This window comes from Podarcis pityusensis (genome assembly GCF_964106645.2).
Source record: "Podarcis pityusensis genome assembly, chromosome: 1".
NCBI classification, from domain to species: domain Eukaryota; kingdom Metazoa; phylum Chordata; class Lepidosauria; order Squamata; family Lacertidae; genus Podarcis; species Podarcis pityusensis.
The window spans coordinates 65,243,887-65,264,410 of NC_138028.1; the positions used below are offsets into that span (position 1 = coordinate 65,243,887).

Below are 20,524 nucleotides of genomic sequence, written 5' to 3' on the forward strand. Positions count from 1 at the left end.
TGTAGGCTATACGTATGATCTATTTAAATAATCCTCTCATTTGGGGTTGCGACTTGTAGGTTGCGAGTCAGGGCGAGCTAATCTGCGCCAATGTGCTCACCCTGATCCTGACAGCAAGTCCCATCCATCTTAGAAGGGTTAAGGTTGCTATTCTAGAACATAGGAAGTCAGAGAAGCCAGTGTTAGGTGGCTTTAGCGGGGTTGACTAAAGGTTGGGATGCAAGTTCCATTGGAGCCATTCTTAGCATCGGGCTGTTTAGGGCCCTAGCCTGAGGGCCGGATCCTTACATCAGCAATCTTAAAACCGTATCCGCAGAAATCCTGTGGATTGCAGTTCAACGTGTTTCCCAGCTAGAATACGGAGTTTTGCAGCTAGCTAGACCCTGACTTGGGACTTTGTAAATCATTTTGGATCTTCTTCCGGGCAAATGCGCTCAGGATCGTGGCACTGTCAGCCTGAGCTTAGACGTCGTGGGGTTTAACTGCAGAGTTAACACACAACCAGGAAAATTCCCCATGCAAGACCCTCGACGAGCCTGGGGCTGCCCTGCCTCTCTTCCTTATTAATTTCAATCCAAGGTGGATCGTGCCCGAGACCGTGGACCGCCATAGCAAAAAAAGGAGCTGGGATGCCAGTGTTGAGAATCTCCTAGCTTTAAGAGTCCGAGTTATACACACAAAGAAAAAAGAAAGGCGGATTTAGCCTTTCTGATATTCAGGACTGATTTGAATCGGTTGGAATCCGAATTCTTCCATTGCCCTGCAGGAACTGTGAGTGAATCTTTGCGCCTGGGACCATCTAAGTTATATATAACGCGGCCTATAGAGGCATGCAGCTTACAGTTCAGGTAAGGGGAAGGCGATTCCTTCATATCGCTGTTACTCAGATCAGCTGAACAGCTGGCTTTAGGCGCCGTTCAACAACCACCCCCTGCCTACCCTCTGTCTGCATCCCGAAGCGAAGCTCAGGCGCAGCTTCCTCGCTCTTCTCTCTTCCTCGCTCTGCTTCGCGTGTCCCTCTCCTTATTCCAGAACTTGGCAGCTCTAAGGAATTGGAAAGACCTGGGTGCTGCTTTAGAGTCCCAGAGGCCGATGTCCAGTTCTGGAATAAGCCACTAAAAGTCCGGTGGCACTTTGAAAAACTAATATGTTTCATGGCCTCCGTGACTCAGAACAAGTCCCAGGGCAACTGATGCCACCACAAACAGCTTTGAAGGTACCACAAGGCTCTTCTTGACTGTGGGCTTGTTTTTCGCTCCTTACACCACATGGGCGCCACTCTCCCTTTGGAAGATGTCGGCAATATGTGGTCTTAAAGACCTGGGTGCCGGATCAGGTCTCCCTAACCCTTCCATCCCTCCGAGGGGCGCACCTACCCAGCCACTCAGAGCACCATTCTGAAAAAGGATGGTTCATTGAAATTAGTGGAACTCAATTCCAACTAAGTGTGGTTAGTTAGGGCTGAAGTGTCAAAGGTGCTAACCGGCGGGTGGGGGTGGGGTGGGGGTCTCAGTGAGCAGGCTGGCTCCCCGTCATCCTCCAGCCCCACGGCATTCTTCCTCCCCAATGGGAGATCTGAGAGTTGGGGCGGTAATAGGATGCCCCGAAGCTCTTGTCTTTCCAGGGTCCCTCCTAGACTGCTCCCTTCTCTTAAAACTGACATGTCTAATTGGCAAGCGGAGCCATATCGTGTCCAGAGGTCTCCTGTGGAACATTTCTACAGCTGTCTCCTTCAACTAGACGCTTATTCATGTCGCCTTAATGAGAAACAAAACGATCTCTAATGAGCAATTACATAGCGACAGAATTGTTCCCATAACAAATTCTTGCGTGTGACAGAAACATCCTTTGTACCAGATATTCCGCATATTGTTACTGATTTCTTTCTTTTCTCTCTCTCTCTTTCTCTCGTATCTTAACCTCCTTTTCGGGATGGAAAGAAAAAAATCAGGTTGTTGGGGAGACACCTCTCCCGAGAGACTGACCAGAGCCAGAGAAAGGTCTCGTGGCCCACCGAGAGGCCGCCTTGGCAAACAAAAACAAACCCGTCGCGATTATTACAGCATCTCCAGGAGCGAAGGAGCGCAACCCGCCCCGGAGCCTCCGCATTAACCTCTCGCCATTCCCTACAACAAACACCTATTAATCTTCCGCGTAAACAGGGACCCACATTGGCCAAGTGGGAGCACGTCTAGCTGAGGAGCGAAGGCGCCCCTGGATCGGGAGCAGGCGGGCCACCGAAAACCTATCCAGAACCAGCTCCAATCTGGAGCGTGACCTTTTCAGTGACTGCACGCACGCACGCAACCTGGAGGAAAATCCAGCCGACCCACTTCTCTGCTTTTCCCGCAAAGGCTATTACGTTTGTCCTACCTTCCTAATTCCCTCTACTACCCTTGCAAGCAAAGACAAGACACGCCGAGATGGAAACCAACCAGCTAACCAGAAGCCAGAAGCTTCTCTTGCTTCCTCGTCCATCTTTCTAGGTGTTTCCTCCACAGAGTCACAAAATTTGTCAATTACCCTGAAAGCGCAATCGGATACAAGGGTGTTTTCCTCCCAATCCGTCAGCGCATGAGCGTCTCAAACTCTAAGGAGAGGGGTGGCGTAGTTGTTGGTCTGGTGTGTAAACCAAAGCCCACTTTTAATCATGTGCTTATAGGGCGTTTATGGATCCAATGTGTGTCCAAAGGAAAGGGTAGGGTTGGGGGCTGCCAAAAAGATCCGGTTTAAAATAAAGCTGCTGCCTTTCAAACGCCTCTCCGACCTGTTGCCCTCCTGAGCATTCACGCGACACCCAGCCACCCAATCCCACCCCACCGCTGACCATCTCGAGATAAAGTAGGAGGAGGAGGAGGAGATTGCCGCGGAGGTGGAGCCACGAGGCAGACCAGCGTGTCGAGCTTTACCACTTTGGACTTTGATGGGTCATTAGAAAAATCGGATTGATCAGGGTGGGGTGGGGGGAGGGAGAGGAGGGAGAAGAGGAGGAGGAGGAGGCTTGCTCTTTCTCTCTCTTCTGCTTACCTTGCGTTGGCTGTCCTGGCACGGAGGTCCCCGGGTACCACCCCGGCCTCGTGCCCCACGTCCCGGTCTGCCCGTTCAGCATCCTTAGCTTGTCATACATTCCATCTGCCCCCATCTGTTGCTTTTCGCTAGCCAGGTTGCGGAGGACTCTGTTGATCGAAGATACCTGAAAAGGAAGCGACATTCAACGCGATGGTAGCAAGGAGAGGAGCCGCTTTGGAAACAAAGCGGCGACAACAGCAGGAGCAACCCCCCCTCCCCCACCCGCTGACCACAGATCTCTAGAACCACTGGGACGTTGCTGTCAGTCCCAGAGGATGTGCGTGTGTGTGGATTGTGTGTGCGTAAGAGGACTTTAAAAAAAGAAAACCCAGCCCCCAAATTTATTTACAAAGAAACCATTCCCACCGATTTCAATGGGAGTCGCTTCCAAACAGGCCACCGATCGAAACCATCGCGACCCTTTTGCTCCAGCGCAGCCCCGCTGACTGCAGCAGGACTACTCTGTAGCAAATGGGCTGTGAGAATGGCAGCCGGCTCGCGTGTTCAGCAGGGCAAGCGAGGCGGGAGATGAGAGGGCTGCGGTCGCCCTTGAAAGCCAGGACGTGTCCCCTGCAATACGCGGGGTTCTCTCGCCAGCCAACGCGTTTAGAGCAGCAGTCGTCTGAAAACTATTTAGGGACTTAAGCAGGTTGTGCTCAGCAGAGTTCCTTCGTCGGGAGAACTGCACCTTATGGAAAACGCACAACCCGGGCAGAAATGCCCTGTGTTTTTCAACCTAGAAATAAATCCTCCCCCCCTGCATTGCTTTGCACATTCATAATTCGCTCGAGGAGAGTTCCCAGTTGGTTCCACCACCCTGGGGCGGGGTATTTAGCCTCCCAAAGCCACCTTGGTTTTCGGAGCCCTGTTAGCTCAAAAGCCAAGGATGAGTCCTGAGCATTTTTTAAGGGCACCCATAAGTTATTTGTGCCAAATGTTGCCCTTACCCAAGGGCGGGGGAGGGAGAAATTGCGGGGGGAGGGGCTCCTTCGTGCTAGAAGATCAAAGAGAAGGGGGAGTTAGCGACAGGTCTCCTGCTATTGTTCTAGGTCAGAGAGAGAGAAAGGATTTATTGATGAACTTACGCTGGGTATATTATCGTTGGTACAGACCCCCTCCGATAGTAATCTGTCTCGGATCTCCCAAGCAAAGATGGAGGGGCACTCCCGTTTATACTGTGCTATTTTGCTTACAACTTCTGGAGTCGCTACTCTCGGTTTGCTACCTCCGATTGCCCGCGGTCGGATGGAGCCAGTTTCGTAATACCTCCCCAGAATTTTACTCACACAGCCATTCGACACCTGCATCAGGGAAGCGGACAGAAAATCACATTATTAATAATTTCAAGACAAAAATAAAATTGTTTAAGTATGCATTAAACAATGACAAGCTTACGTTTTGATTGTCCAGCACTTGGACTTTTGCATCTGCATGGGTCTATAACACAAAAATATACCTTAAATGGTATGAGAACTTACTTAGAGAGGTTTTTCTTTTCTTTTTCTTTCTTTTTCTTTTAAAAAATATTACATTTGTGGCCCTACACGCTACAAAGGTGAGATTTTTTAATTTTTTTATTTAAAACCCACTTTGAAGGGGGGAGGGGGATAAAAACTGGAGAAAAATGTCAGATATTGGAATAAATGTTAATATAGACATCATCAGCTCAGTTTCCAAAATACTCAGATTTCGGGAAGAGGGAAGGATTGGGAAGGTGTGGGTGGATTATAATACGGGAATGATACTGTATCCCTAAGCCAAATCCCCGGCCAAATCGTTTTCTCATGAGCTTCTAGGGAATAAACAGGCAGCAATTTCAAAAGAAACCAGCGTTGCTTATTGCTTATTCACATATACATATACAGTACATATATATATATACATACATACATACATAAATTTGCATGCAGAAACTTTCAGTTACATGGAGGGGGAAGCGGACAGTTTAACACCCCCCTGACCTGCACACGCTTGCTTGGAAAGAAGTCCCTTAACCAATCGGTGGGCTCTGCCTTCCAAAGAAGCGTCCTTAGGATCGGGCGCATTGCATCGGTCAGGTCACTCCAGCCAACTAATATTCGCCAATAGAATACAGGCGTACATATGGAAATAAGGCATATCAGGTTGTCAAGCAGCCATTGACTTAAGGAAAAAATAGATAGCTCTATCCCCGTGGTTTTGAGAAGCAGATTGATGGCGATTTAATTTTTTTAAGAATCCTTCTCTCTGCCCCTCCCCCCGCCCCAAATAGGCTGGAGAGGGAAGGTTGCAGCTACAGAATAATACCCTTCCCTCACCCACCCACCCCCAGGATAGGCTGTGTCCGGTTTTTTGTTTTTGTTTTGTTTTGCTTTGGTTTGTTCCTTCCTTCCCCAAGCCAGGCTGGCGTAGGGTTGCTGGAGCTGGGAAGGCGAGGCGCATTTTCACCTGCAGGATTCGGGAGATGTCACACGGCCGAGCCCCGCTGTGGGCGAGTTCCACGATTTTCTGTCGGGTTGAATCTGGCAGCGGCCGACCGTTGACAAACACGCCGCCGAGCTGGTTGACGCCGCTGTGACCTGCGTGGTGGGGGGAGGAAAACAAGGACAATGGAAGCCTCGGCTACCTGAGCTGGAGAAGGACGACCTGGGGCGCCCCAGCTCCCTCCTCCCCGGTCAGGTTGCTGCTGCTGCTGAGACAGAGAGTGGGGGGGGGGGGAGAGGGGAAAGGAGTCGGGATGGGGGGGGTCGGTGGGGAACAGCGAGATCAACAACCAAACAACCCAAATCAGGCGCTTTTCTGGTTCTGCTTTGGAGTTGGCAAAGAGAAAAGCCCCACTTAGCGCGGGCACAAGCGAGCCAGACCTATGGCTGTGGATCTCAGGTATGAAGACTGTAAACACACACACAAAAGATGCACACACCTCCCTAGGCAAAATCACTGCAGCCAAGTCGCCACCGATACTCCAACAACCATCTATTTTACCAGTTGCAAAGCACGTTCTATACAGGAAAGTCATTCATTCATAGATAGATAGATAGATAGATAGATGTAGATATACATATGATCATCAAAGGAAAATTCCACCACCACAAAGACTTTCTCCCCTTTGAACTGGTCTCCTTCCCTTCCTCCCCCCCCCCCCAATCCTCCGCCATCCCCCCTTCTAAGCTCGACGCTGACTCCTCTCTAAGGCTCCATTCACGGTCCCAGCTCTGCCTCTCAAGCCCAGAAGAGCAACATTTGGTTACACACTTTCACTCAGAGACATCCTTTCAGCAGCCTTGGCACCAGCCGGCGAGTGAAGGGCACACAGCCGACTGTGGGGGAAAGGGGGTGGCTGGGGGTGGGGTGAATGAAAAACCGTCCCCTCTCTCTTCCATGGGGCGGCGGGAGGTGGAAGATGCCTTTCGAGACCCAGCAGCGTGTGGACCCAACGCAGCCTGGAGCCCATCCACAGAAAGTCCACCTCGCCCGCCCGCCCCACCACAAAAAGCACAAAACCTGCCTGGATCAGAAACTGGCTAAGCCAAAAACAGGCGCCTCCTGCCCTCCATCTCTCTTAGCCCCCTAAATGCCACCAAGATCCCCACACCCCAAATTCCTCGTCTGGAAAAGAAGGCGAGGGAAAAGGGAATTGTTGCTATTATTTTAAAAGGAAAATAAATCGGAGTGGTCTGTTCTGAGCTTTGCGACAGTCCCTAAGCATCCTCCTAGCTACAGCTCACTTGGCCAAAAGCAACGCGAATGGATTTCTTTAAAAAAAAAATGGTTCGAAAATAATTCCCCAACCTGCAGCTTGAGGCTTTGGAGGCAAAAGGCTCCCTGGAGAAGGTCTGGGTTCGCTCTCTCTCTCCCTCTCTGTGTGTCTCTCTCTGTTCTGCTCTCCTCCTCTCTTTGGAGCCTCCTGCTAAATTGACTCCAGGAGCCTCGGCTTCTTAGCAATAAATAAGCTCCAAATATAGAAGAGGGGGAAAATATGATGAGTCTCTCTGACATTTGTCTTTAAAATAAAACTAGCTGCACGTCAAGTTTGAGCTTAATTTCTGGAAATAGGCGGAAGTCGCCCCGGATCATGCATGGAAGGCTAATTGAAAAGATCAGTTGGAGCACTTGTGGCAGACGTGTCACTTTATGACAGTGCTCCGCTTTTGAAAATTGCATCGTCACGACAAACAGGAGCATGATAAAAACGACCCTTTCTGTCCGGATTTGGGTATCACTCCGACGAGATTGAACTCTACTCGTTTCCCCTTCGAGGGGAAGCGACTTTTTAAGGTAGCCACGGGGCCAGTGCGGAGACAACAGAGGGGGCGCGCTGCCTCCTCGATAGATCCGAAGTGACATGCGGTTTGGAGAGCGATGGAGGGAAGGGAGGGTGAAGGAGGAGGGGAGGGGTGCGGGGGGAAAGAGAGAGAGAGGCAGGAGCGTAAAAGCCACTAGAGAACCGACCAACGTGTGCGGTTTAAGAAATATAGGGGGGGGGGGCACAAGGCACAGAGCCTCTTTTTCTCTCTCTGCCTCTCGGATGGACCTGCTCATCTCTCTCCCCACCCCCCAACTATGTGAAGAAGGGGAGGGAGCTTCCATCCCCGGGTCGGGGAGGTGGGGCGTCAAATGCCCCCCTTTTAATCCTCCCAATCACCACTCCTAGGTTAGGTGGTTCTGGACACATTCCCCTTCCCCACCCCACCCAACTCCCTGTTTCTTCCCCTTACCTTCACCCTCCCTCTCCATTGCCCTGGATTGTTGTGGAATCTGGGTTGCTCTCCTCTCCAGTCTCTCAGGGACCCGATCCAGCCTCGGCAAGCCCTTATCAGAGACCCATTGTTTCTCAGAGGGGTGGTGGGGCGGGGGGGGGTGTTTCAGAGAGATGAGCACGTGCTTCATTCTCTCTCACGGAAACCAATGGGACTCCCAATCCCGTGGCTGCGATGTTTCCTTGGGGCCTGGGGATCCACGGAGCAAGATCTCCCTCTCCCTCTTTCACTCCCACACACGCATGGGGCTGTGGACAAGAGGCCCTTTGCCCGCAGCCCCGCCAGAAATGTATCTCTGCGCGCGGCCCAACGAGGAATGCCAAACTCCCAAGTTGCGCGTAAAAAGGTTAAGCCTTAATCAATGCCTTAATTTCCCTAGAGAGGGGAGGCAGTTCGAGCCCAGTGGCAACGATTAAGCGCCTCGCCTTTCTGGGGCTAGGCTTGTAATAGGAAAGCATATGGTGTCAATTTGGAGCCCCGGCACCACATACACCCAGGAGTTGTTCGCACAAAGCCTGCAGAGCCGGCGGCGACCTTTGCGCAAAACCCGGGCTTCATCCGGACGGGATCTCCTCGCTTCACTCCTGCACAGGCTGAAGGGGAGGGGGAGGAAAAAGCGAGCGCCAAGGGCCGGCATCGAGGCATCTTCTGGCCCTCCGAGGAACACTTTGGGATGAACTGTGCCTCAAGGCCAAGGGCCCAGGCTAGGAGAGAGGAGGGCTCGGCCTCCATGCCTTTCTCCCTGCTCCACCCTGACCGCGTCTCTTTCTGATCAGCGCTAAGGCTTAGCAAGCCGTCGGTTTAAGAGAGATCCCAGGCGAAGGAAGCAACAGAATAAATACAGGCCTTCCCGGCCGGAAAAGTTTATCATCACGCTGCCACTGTCCGCCACGGGGAATCGCCCGAAAGAATCCCCCCACACAGGGCAATTTAAAGGCGCACTCGAAACCCACAGTCCGGTTTGTATGCTTAGAAATGCGTCCACCCCACGCCCTTCTCCCACAGTCCAGGAGCTGAGACCTTCCTGCAAGGACCCCCAAGCCCTTCTTTGGAGGAAATCGAGTGGGGCCTCGGAAAGCCGACGCCAGCAGCTCCACAGCGAACCGCCTTTGGCTAGGGTATCCCCGCCAAGGATTTCAACGCGACTGGCGCCCAAAGGGAGACGAAGAAGGGTCCCGCTTACTCGGAAGAAAGTCCTGCCAGAGTTCAATGGGGCCAACTCCCAAGTAAAGAGAGTGGCAGCTAAAGAAACCTTGATAATCCCAGATCCTGCGCGAAAGGCCAGAATAAATGCCCAGGCCGAGTCAACTAAACTCTGAAGTACCTTCGCTTTAGGAAGAAATACTTGGCCGGCTTTTGACTTCAAAGGCAGCATCTTTAAACATGACAGCAACTCGCTAACGAGCTCAACATTATCTCACGGAAGGGGAATTTTCTGGGCAACCAGGCCCCGTTCCATCCATCCAAAGCTATGTACTTTTAAGTCTCCCTTGGCCCCAGCAGGAGAGATTTAAGCAGGTGCTGCAACTCTCTGGTGGACTCCTGAGAACTTAAAAGTGCATCCCTTCTGGATTATCCCTTAGCCCATCCGACCTCCCTACACCCAGGAAAGTCGACGGGACTTAATTTCCCAATCAAAGTCCGCGGGAAGGCGGCTGATCTGCTCGGCCAGCGCCCTAAATATATTTATTAGGAAGTGTCACAGATTTCCTTTCCACCAACACGCTGAAAATCAGCGGAGCTGCCGGTCCAGAGTGCGGGTCAAACTGCCGGAACCTTGCCAGACTTCGCTTGGAAATCCAGACAAGGCCCTCTGAGAAGGACTGCTTTGTTTGCGAGTTCTACGCAACTGACACCTTATCCCAGTGGGCTGATCCACTGTGGGTACCACCCGGCTCCCCCAAACACAAAGAGGGCTGGTGGTGTGGCGGGATTGCGCCCGGTCCCTTGGCTTCTAGAGGAATCTACGTCCAAATAAGGGCGCTTTGTGAGAAGCCGCTGTCATTGGGGATTCCCTCTCGGGAGCGGGGAGAGGATAGCAAGACAGGCCTATGTAGGGCGTCCCTCACACGCAGCCTGGCCAAACCAAGTCCTCTCGGAAGGCAATCCTACAGGAAGCAAAGGGTTTCCCTTCTATTATTTTGACATCCAAGCGCACAGCTTTATCAGGAAGCTGTTAAGCAGCTGCTGCCAAGCTGGTCTGGAAGACGATTGAAAGGGACAAAATCTCTCATCTTCCTGAGTTTTCATTAAGTCTGGTGGGTTCAGCTCCAGGTTTCGCTTCCCATCCCAACCCCCCGGCCCCAGACCACCACAAGTGACCAACATTTTCTCAGCCAAGGCCTTCAGTCTCGATCGCTTTGACATTCGCCCTTTTTTTTGCAAATCCCCACATTCCTCCAGCCAGAAGAACACACAACACGGTTAGTGACGTGGGAACTTATTGCGCATTTGCAACTTGCTTGGCGGACGATTGATTGTGTGCAATCAAGGGAAGTTCTGGTTTATTTAATTTTATAAAAATCCGATCGAGGCAGTTAATTCCAGTTCGAGGTCTCCTTGGCTTCGAAACATGTTGGAACTGATTGCAATGAAACAACCACAGACAGACGCGACTGTCCTCTGAATCCGGGTTCGGTGACCCTCGCTTGCCCTGCCTCCTGGACGGCGCTGGAGTTTATTATGTCAACACATCCAAACTGTGAAGCTATTGGGGGGCTCTCCCAACCTTTCCGCTTTGCCAGCCTCTACAAATCTAACAGGATAGATCTATAAGCACCCATCGCCGCAATCCTAGACACACTTACACAAATCAGATCGATTTTTAATGAGACTGGCTTCCAGAAAAGTTGCGCTTTCTCACGGGAGCATTAAATCGAGTTGCATTCTCGGCGGACTTTCCCGCGGCCACTCAGATTTATTTCAACTGCACCACAACAAACTGCCCCCTTATTGTCACCTCTCTCCTCCTGGGTTACAAATCTATTTAAATCCATCTACCTTTTTCGCCCCAAGAATTTTCAAATCTACACAAGCTTCCCTGCGCGAGTACTTTGCGCCAGACATTTAGGTCATCGAGACTCCATCACCGCGAGATTTTGTGAGGAGAGTCCAACCAACAGAAGACCAAAGAAAATGATCCCATCAGGTCTTCCCTTCCCATTCAGAGGACTTTCCTTACATCGACACCCTCCCCCCCCCCAAAAAAAAATCCCCACTCACAAAGAGCTGATTTACTCCAGTGACTGCAGATCCGATCCATGAGCAGTGGGATTCTGGAGTGGTCAATTCCACACTCAATGGGTGGCCAATCGCTCCAGACGCGCCATCCACAAAGCAGCTCGCTCACGCCTCCATCTTCCCAAGCACAGTTACTTGGAGGTAAGTCCCATGGAAACGAGAAGGGCACTTACATCCCCTCCCCAAGTAAGGGTGCTTCGGTTCACGGCCTCGGAAATCTCCATTCGGGAAAAGGAGTGCGTCGCTGCACCGTCTGCTGTTGCAAGAACTACCAGCTGCATCTCTCTTAGGCGAAGGACTCAAATGGCAGCCACCAAGCGCCGGGTGTTGTAACTCTCCTAAGCTTCACAACCCCCCTTTTCCAGAAGGAGCCACTTCTGCTATGATTAGTATTTTGAAAATGTGAAATTCTATACCTTCCCCCGCCTCTCTACCCCCACCCCACCCCCGCCCAGCACACACAAACACTACCCACCCCAATAATACATCGACATCCTCAAGCCGGCAGAGTCGTGAAATAAGAGGGAGAGTCACTTACTGTTCTGCATGGTGGATTGATGGAGCAAGATCCCACGTGGCTCGCGGATAAGATTCTATGAGTAATAAAACAGGCTTTAATCAGGGGAGGGAAGCTCGCGGGCAGGTAGTTGCGCTGCACTGAGTGCCCAGGTCTCCAAGGCCTCGTTGCTTTCTGCTGGCCTCCCAAATGATGTCAAATATTATATATATATATTTTTATATATCATGCGAAAACCCTCCCAGCCCCAGAGCCTTTGTAACAACAAACCTGGAAACGTTTCAACCTAGCAAGTCTAGTTCTTTAAAAAAATAAACAAATAAACAGAAACCAGCCGTGGCCTTCTCCTCGGCAAACTGGCTGTGGCAAGTGAGGGCTCGTGATGCACCAAGGAAATTGGGTCGGAGTGCGAGAAGTTTTCTAGTGATGGGGGACGGGGGGGGACGGGGACGGGGAAAGTAGAAGGTGCTTCCAACTTGCCTGATTTATGAGCGGACTCTCCTCTCTGGCAATTTAACGACTCACACATCTGCGTAGCGCTTGTTAAAGTCTTCCCGCTAGGATGAGGGGGAAAAGTATATTAAAAGTATATTAAGCACTTTTAAATTTGCGTTCCCTAACCTCCTCCCCGCCACCCACCCCAGTCATAGCCGCCTCGCATTTGGAGGTGGGGGTGGGAAGAGAAAGGCAATTCAAAAGATTCAGCAACACACACACACACACAGAGAGAGAGAGAGAGAGAGAGAGAGAGGGAGAGAAAATATGCCCAAGTTTTTTCCAGCACGCCTTACTGGAGCGCCTCCTGCCCATAGGAAAGAGTTCTGATCTGTGACACCTTTTGTGTCCGTATTTACAAACAGGACCTCGACTTTGGTTGGGCTTGGTTTGGCTGAAGGGAGCCGGCGCGACGTCCTCGCGCTGCACTTTGGGGCCAAAGGACCCTTTCTCTGAAAAGAGGTGGCCAGCAGAGTTTGTTGGCACTTTCTCTCCCTGGGTCCCCCTACCCCCGCTGCAACCTCTCCAGGTTGCTTAGGGGTAAATCCTGCTCTCTTGCATGGGGCGTGGGTGGATGTGCTGGGGCACTTCTTTCTCTTTTTAAACCACACATGTTTGGGAGCTACTTCACTCTGGTGATTCTTTTCGGGGCACTACTAACCATCCTGAAAAAACAAAACCCGAAGAGGGAGAGAGAAGTGGGGAGGTGGTGGTGGGGGAGAGAGAGAAATCCACTTATTGTGATTAACTTCTTTTTTGGTCTTTAGATCTTCCCCTTTTTCACTGTACTGTGACACACGCTGTCTACCTCGCCTCAGTGCTTTAAAAAGTAAGGCCAGGAGGGGGTGAGGGCTGGGAATACAAAGCCTCCAGAAGGCGAACAATGGCCTCCATTTTACTCCCCTACCCAAACGCCGAGCGCAAGACCCCAGCCAGGCAGCCTCCTCCGGAACGGGCCGCGGCGCAGCCTCCCAACTCCGCGTTCCCAACAACCCTCCAACTTACAAAGGAGCGGGTGGGAGGGGGGGCACACAGCGGCCTTCCTCCTCCCTTCTGTAGGGCCCGCCTTGACCCACGCAGCCTGGCCAGCCCCAAGCCCTGCCTTGGGTTGTTTTTGTTTTTAAACCTGCCTTTTGAGGAATAAGACGAGGAATAATGCAACAACAAAAGAAGTTCTGCAGTTCTTGATGCTCTGTGTTGCATGTATTTATTTATTGGGTCCCAGCGCTTTCTTTTTAGGTTCCCAGCCTAGCAGGGGGAAAATAGAAAAGTAATTTCTCGTTATAAATATCTGGAGGTAATTATGTTACTGGTGTGAGTTGTTAGGGGTTGTAAAAAGATACAACAGCGCAGTGGGGTGCTCAATTGGGGTGAGACAATTACAATAAAGAACCTATTCAAGAGGTTTTGCTTTAAAAAAAAAAGAGGGGGGAGAAGACAGAGAGAGAGAGAGAGGAGGTAAAATAATGAAATAGTGGCAGCCTTCATTTTATTCGCCCCCAAAACCTCCCCCCTTTATTTTTATTTTTTTTGGGAAGCTTTAAAAAAATCTCTTCTCTTTCCAGGCTATAATGAATATTAATTTTATTCTTTCTACATAGAAAAAGAGGCATCTTCTTCCGGGTCCAAAACGACTCCGGTATGATTTTTTAAAGTGCTTTTTTCCCCAAAGCCATCTACGTCCCATTAAAAGGGGGGAAAGAAAATCAACACGGAACAAGGACTCCTCTCGCAGCGTGAATGAGGCGCGCGGTGGTAAATATTTACTCCGCTTTGGAGAGGCACCTGATTAGCAGCCGAGCCTAGCGCCCTGGACCCTTCTCCGGAAAAAGCCGGTGCCTCCAGTCGCCCAGAGTTTCCAGAAGGCGCCCCTTTAACACACCAAACACGTCTGCCGGGACACACGCTTGCACGCAGGACAACCGCTCCAAGACGGAAAGACGCCGAAGCGTGAGAAGCAACGAGAGAGAGAGCCTTTTTCGCCCAGGCGCGGAGGACTGTTATTGTGAACACTTCCCAGTCTCTGCTATACCAACTGGCGAAATGTATTTTAAGGAACTCACTTTGGCACTTATTTGGGGTGTTAACAAACAAAGACGGCTAGCTGGTTTCAGGCACCAACAAACAAACCGAGGCGTTATTCTGATGAATCCGTGACAGCAAAATTGGGGTAGGGGGGAGTGAAGAGATAAAAGAGAGAGAGAGAAAGATTTGGGCTTTTGGGCTATTTTAATTAGAAGGTGGACTGAGCTCTACAACCACCAGCAAAACCGACCCTTCTTCCCTTCCCCCACCCGGAAGCGCAATAATGGTGGAGTTTCTCTCTTTGCCAGAAAGTAGCTCCTTTTTACTGAATTTTTAAAATGAAATTATTCACAAAGAGATGCAGGTAGGCAGAGAGCAGCCTCGATCAAATATCCCGGTGAGATTACAAACCCTACGCGAAACGCAACGTCTCCCTGGTCCCGGCTAGGCCTAATCTGCAAATTCCTATTTAAATCTCCAAATCTGGATCTAATCTGATCGTCTTTGAGATTTGATCCTCCCCTCCGCTGCAAACATAATTAGCTATTAAGATGACAAACGTTTACAATCCCGGGCCGTATAAGCAAAAGATAAACGCTAATCCATTGGCGTAGAGACGTTTGCTAAAGGTCACCGGCTATAAAAATTTATTGCCAAAGACCACAATTATTATTTTAGGCCTATAAAGACGCTCAGTCTCCAGCCATAATGAATGGCTTCACTTTCTGGAAGGAACTGCTCGGTGCTCTCGACTGGGCCTGAAAAGTTTATTTGTAAGCCTGGTCGCATCAGGAGTTTCTCCCCTCGTATTTTAAACCCCTGATTTGAAGACGCCAGTGGTTTATTATTCCCTCCCCCTAGTTAGATTAGTTTAAATAGAGTTAAAGAAAACAGACAGAAGTTTATTCTTGCACTCCTGAAGCGATCACTTGTGCAGCCCTTGCCTATGCAAGTTCACTCAGAAATGCTTTTTGTTTCAGTGACGTTTATTCTCACATTAAAGTGTGCGTAAAATCTCAGCCTCAATGTATGGCGGTAGAGGTGGAAACTCTGAAGAAGCGAGGAGGTGGGGAGTGAACTTTTTTTGGGGTTGCCCTGCATTTTACGTGAGTCTGGGCGAAACTTCAAAACATCCACCCAACAAGGAAATGAGATTTCGAAAAACCAAAACCAAACCAAAACAACAGCAAGAAAAAACCCATTTGCTACTTGAAAAGGAAGCAGACAACATTCTCTAGCCTAGAAACTTGTGGAGAATGGGGTGGGGGGAGCTATTGATCGCAGATTCTTTGGAGCGCAAAACTCAGGAGACTTAAACGATCTCGGAGATTTGAGTGAAGCGCTGGGGGGGGGGGTGGCAAAGAGCGCAGAGAGAGAAATGTTGTTTTTTTGTGGCTGTTTTTGTTTAAACAGTTTGTACTTCGAGCCAGGTAGTGATCAAGTTAGAAAGTTCTGCTCATTCCCAGTCTCGTCGTGGACAAGTTTGGGGAGATCTCGCGGCTGCTTGATTGAGAGTGACAGTCCTTCAGCTCCGCTCAGACCTTCCCGGATACAACTACTGAGACCTGACTTGGCCTAGAATGTGACTCTGTGTGTCGTCGTGTCCCCCCCTCCCGCCGGCCCGCGTGCCTCTCTCTTCCCCATTTCCTTAAGGCCGGTTAGATTGAGGGGGGAAAGAGATATATAGACATAAATAAAGGGAGAAGCGAGAGTTGCCTAAACGAAAGTCCCTCATCAACACACCCGCATACGCACACACAGCTTCAGCTTGACGGAGATACAAAGCAACCAAGGAAAAGAAGCGGGGAATAAAGACACTGAGCTTGGATGGACCCAGCTTCCCAAGAAAGCAAGGGGCCAAGCAACGCCGTGTGGTCCATAACGCCTCCTTCACAACAACCGCAACAACAAATGCCCCTCATAGGAACCAGGTGTGATGCATTCTCGTGTGTGCGCGAGCGCTCAGATGATCCCTACAGCTTTGGCCGTCCCTATCGCACTGTGCCAAACGGAGCAAGCCTTTCGTGGGGCTCTGTCTAGCAGAAAGGCCGGGCGAGTCTGCTGCTGTTGCTATCCAGAGAGAGAAAGAGAGAGATAGATGCTTTCTCAGGAAACAGGGGCGGGGGTCGGTCCGTGAAGGAGGAAGAGGAGGAAAAAGAAGAGGAGGAGAAAGAAGGCTGGAGCGAAAAGGACAAAGTTTGGAAGCCTTTGAGACTGGCATCTCGCCTAAGATCCTTTCCCGGAATGTAAGAAATGGTGTGTATGTGAGCGAAACGGGGGGGGGGGGGGGAGAGAGAGAGAAGGGGGGGGAGAGGGAGAGACCTGTCTAAATATTAAAATGAACTGAAGCGAGGAGAAGAAACGAGCAGACTCACCTTTCTGAGGCATCCTGTCTTGTTGTCAAAGCTCCTGTCAATAGTTTTAAAAAGCGCCCCTGATTTGAAATGATGGTGCCTTAAAAAGGGTTGCCAGTAAAAGAGTTTTTCTCCACTGAAGCTGCTGGTTGTGTGATCTTGAGTTCCTGGGAAGGAGACAGAGATTGACAATAAAATGGGCTGTCACTGACTGGAGAGGGAGAAAGAAAGAGGATGTGAGCGAAGTAGGGGGGAGAGAGGGAGGGAAAGAGGGAGAGACAGAGCACACCTATGCTGATTGGTGATGGTTCAAGTGTATTAATGTATGTGTGCGCCTGGTCTCTGCCTCGCCTCCCCTGCTCCCCACTGGCCCATTAGCAAAGCCTGACCTCTGTCATCATCTTCCAGCAAAACACTTCCTCCCTGCGCCTGAACCAGAGCGGGAAATGAGGCTGAGCCAGGGCTCGCTTTTCAAACCCACTAATCACTCCACGCATGCAAATGCTCCGCTCGCTCCCACACAAAATATTGCTTTATGCAAAGCAACGCCATTGCCTCCTAGCTGCCGATTGGACGCTCACTCGCACTGCCTGGTTCAATTGGCCCATTTGTTTGAATATGAATGCACTGGCTTCTCTCTCTCTCTCTCTCTCTCTCTCTCTCTCTCTCTCTCCTGCTCCCCCCCCCCAGCTCCCCGCTCCTCCTCGCTTAGATTCCACCGACCTCTCTCTCCCCCTACACCCCCCCCCATCTCCAGCCCTCTTTGCCCTGAGTTCCTCTTCCACCATCCCTGGGCTCAAATGCGAGGCTCTGGGACGCGCGGTGAGCGGACAGGCACCCTCCGCTAAGGTTTCGTGTTTTTTGGGGGGGTGGGGTGGGACAATGTTTTCCTGGTTAGGGTTCAGTCATGTCTCCCGGCGGAACTTTTTAATTTTTTGCCTCTTTGCCTCCTTCCCCACCTCAGAGATCCCCTCTGTTCGCCCCATTTCCTCCGAGATAGGGCCTGGAGTAAATAAATAACGTCGCTCGGAAAAATAAAAACGAGGACTGCCCTTTTCTTTCCAAGGCGATCTAGGTTTGTGCGGGCGGGCGTGTGTGTGTGTGTTTGAGGGGTGGGATGGGAGAGACAGAAAGGGAGGGGGCGAACTATTTGCATTTAAACAGTTCGCTCCCAGCAGACAATGGAGATAAGGAAAAAATAACATTCAAATGGTAACGACATAAATATTTGGGAGACAGGCGCTTTGTCAACTGGGAATCGCCTGGAGGTAGCCAAGTCCACAGTTGGGTGTGTGGGTATTTTCCCCCTCCCCTCCCCCTTCCTTTCCTCCCCCCCCCCTTTCCTCTCTCTCCTCGAAATGTGATGGAGAAAGGAAACTCTCTCTCTCTCTCCCCGCTGCCTGGAAAGTGCAGAGCAAATACACACTTTACTTTGTGTATTGAGGACTTTCGTGAAGGGGCCTGAAGAGTCCTTTCCCAAACACCCAAACTTCTTCCACGTGCCGTTTGTTGACTAAGTGCTGTTGTGTTTCTCCCCCCCCCCCACCTCTCTCTAGCAGACACTCCAAGGAGGGGGAGAAAGAGAGGAGGGAGGAGTGCTAAAATATCTCCACCGCAAGGGTCGGCGTGTGTGTGTGTGTGTGTGTGTGTGTGTGTGTGTGTGTGTGTTGGAAAGGGGGTTTTGCTTGTTGCTCTCACCAGATTTAGCTCACTCATGTGCGCAGGACGATTCTCTCTCTTTCCCTCCCTCCCTCCTTCCCTCTCTTTCTCTTCTGCCAGGGAAATCAGGGGCCGAAGGAAAGCAAATGACTTTGCTTCTCTGACCACACACCACCACAAGTTCATTTGTTGAATGGCGGAGTATTAAGACACACCTCAGTACACTCCAAAGCAACCCCTCCGCGCCTGCATTTAAGGTGACACTGGCAGCACCAGTTTGAGCTCAGGGTGTTCCGATCGTTTATGGCGAGTGGTCTGGGAGGCGGGGAGTGGGGAGGGGTGGGGGAGATGAACTTCTGCACAAAGAGGGAAGGGGAAAGGAGGAGAGAGGGAGGGAGGGGCAGGGAGGCGACCGGAGGGGGGGGAAGGAGGAGGAAAGAAGGCAAAAAGCCCCAGAAATTCCAAGAGGCAAAAAAAGTGGGGAAGGGTTTCGGGTGGGGGTGGGTGGTACACGAACGCGCCAAGCATAAAATGAAGTCGTAGCCCCGCATACACTTGACTTCTCTTGACATGTGAAAAGTGCTAAAAGTCAGAGCTCATCAATAAAGTGGCTGGCGATTGAATGAGGGCCCTGACAACCATTGCATTCTTCAATAAAGTACAATGAGGAGACAAACGACTCTGCCAAGGAGTTTGCATGGGAGTGAAAGGACGCCTCAATAGGAGCTGGATAATGGGCTGCCAGGCCGTCATGCACTGTCATCTCCAGCCCTGCAGAGAAGCTACCGCGGCCCCTAATAGCACAAAATGGGCTCTTAAGAGACTACCGGGCGATTCCTCTCTGGGATGTGTGTGGATCTCTCTCTCTCTCTCTCTGTGTCCCCCTCCCTCTCTCCCTCCTTCTTCATCTTCTTCCAAACTCCTTCTTTCCTTCCTTCTTGTGCCAATTTGCCTTGATGCTGATTACCACTAATGTGTGGGGCTGCGCTTTTATGGGTCTTGCTTTCTATTTATTTTATTTTTTTTAGGGGAAAGAGAGGAGGCTGCAGCAAAGAAAGGCTGGGATTTAAAATCAGGACTTTCTCCTCGGTCCCCTCTTTTTTTTTCAGGCCTCCGCTTCCAAAGTTTTTGGTGTCTTTTTTGCAGCAAATGGGAAAAGAGTCACAGAGAATTGCCCAGCCTAGCTGGGAGGGTTGAGACATTCTTCTGCAAACGCCACTCAGGAAGACCTCTCTCTCTCTCTCTCTCTCTCTCTCTCTCTCCCCACCCCCTCCCTTTCTTCTTTCCTTTGCTGATCCAGATTTTCCCCCACCCGGGCATTGCCCCCCTCCCATTTTTTATTTGTTTCTCTATCCCACATTGCAGCCCGCATCGATAACCCAGGCCACTTCAGTTTGCTGAAGGAAAGAGATCCGGTGGGTTGGACAAATCTTTTACCTCCAGCTACAATAGTTCAGGCCTAAGGCGAGCTGCAGCCCCCTCCACGCTTGCTGGAAATATCCTTTTTATTTCAATGTAATCGGAGCCGAATAACTATGATGGAAAGCTGGGGTGAAAAAACCAACCACACGGGGACATTCTAATAGGATTCCCCTTAAAAGGTAGGTAGGAAACTTGAGAATTCTCATAGCTGGGATGCTGCTACAGATAGAGGTGTAGGGCTGTGTGTGTGTGTGTGTGTGTGTGTGTGTGTGTGTGTGTGTGTAGTGTTTGGACGATTTTAGTTCTGTGTTTAAATTTATTATCCTTTCGTTTTGCCCTACTGTTATTTTTGAAGTGTCTCCCATACATTGGAACCCTACTAATTTCTGCAAAGTCCCCGCTATCAATGGCTAAATCTTACACGGCAGTCCTGCTCCATTCAACTCCATGGGAACTTTGCTGTTGACTTCAGCGGGCGCGGGCTTTTTCAAAGTGCGCCAAAGGAGATCTTTGCAGAGAGATCAAAATGGGAAGAAAACATAGATTACCAAGCCAATGTCTCGCTTGCCTCGCGGGTTTCACCGCATAGAGTTGCCGCTGCGGGATAGTTTAGCAAAGTGTCTTGAAAAGACCCCGCTCCTTCAAGCTAGTCCTCTGCAAAGCTTTTTCTTTTCTTTTCTTCCTGTTGTCTGAAAAATCTCTCCCTCTTAAAAAAAAAAAATCGCAAAGAGAATAAGAATAATAACAAAAATAATCCCCGAGATCCTGGGGATTTTTGTTTTGTTTAATGTGACTTCTAGTCTTCTGGAAATCAGACGAATCCTTTCTCTTTTTTTTGTCCAACAAACATTTTTTTTAATACTTTCCTCAAGTGGAAAGGCAAAAAAGGGCAAAACAACAGGGTAGAAAGTGGGGGAAATAAAAAGAACTCATGACGCTTGTTTTTAGGGGGGACGGACACGTCCAGATCTTCAGGCAAATTTCATTTTTACAACCATTCAATT

At 50.4% G+C, this 20,524-nt stretch overlaps 1 protein-coding gene across 14 annotated transcripts in view; it reads right to left on the bottom strand.

Annotated features, from left to right (window-relative positions):
- PAX6 (paired box 6) overlaps positions 1-20,524 on the bottom strand; it is a 42,795-nt gene that overhangs the window by 15,569 nt on the left and 6,702 nt on the right. For 3 of the 14 annotated variants that reach the window (XM_080983614.1, XM_080983616.1, XM_080983617.1), the window contains exons 2-8: positions 16,461-16,606; positions 12,046-12,122; positions 11,587-11,641; positions 5,497-5,627; positions 4,465-4,506; positions 4,155-4,370; positions 3,028-3,193 (exon numbers count right to left, since the gene is read on the bottom strand). In XM_080983614.1, the coding sequence (XP_080839740.1) occupies positions 3,028-3,193; positions 4,155-4,370; positions 4,465-4,506; positions 5,497-5,627; positions 11,587-11,596 (565 nt within the window). In that variant the 5' untranslated portion in view covers positions 11,597-11,641; positions 12,046-12,122; positions 16,461-16,606. Of the gene's footprint in view, positions 1-3,027; positions 3,194-4,154; positions 4,371-4,464; positions 4,507-5,496; positions 5,628-11,030; positions 11,404-11,586; positions 11,642-12,045; positions 12,123-12,356; positions 12,378-12,721; positions 12,741-16,460; positions 16,607-16,728; positions 16,748-16,828; positions 16,940-20,524 lie in introns of those variants that run through there. The other 11 variants (XM_080983615.1, XM_080983618.1, XM_080983621.1 and 8 more) reach the window with 11 other exon arrangements.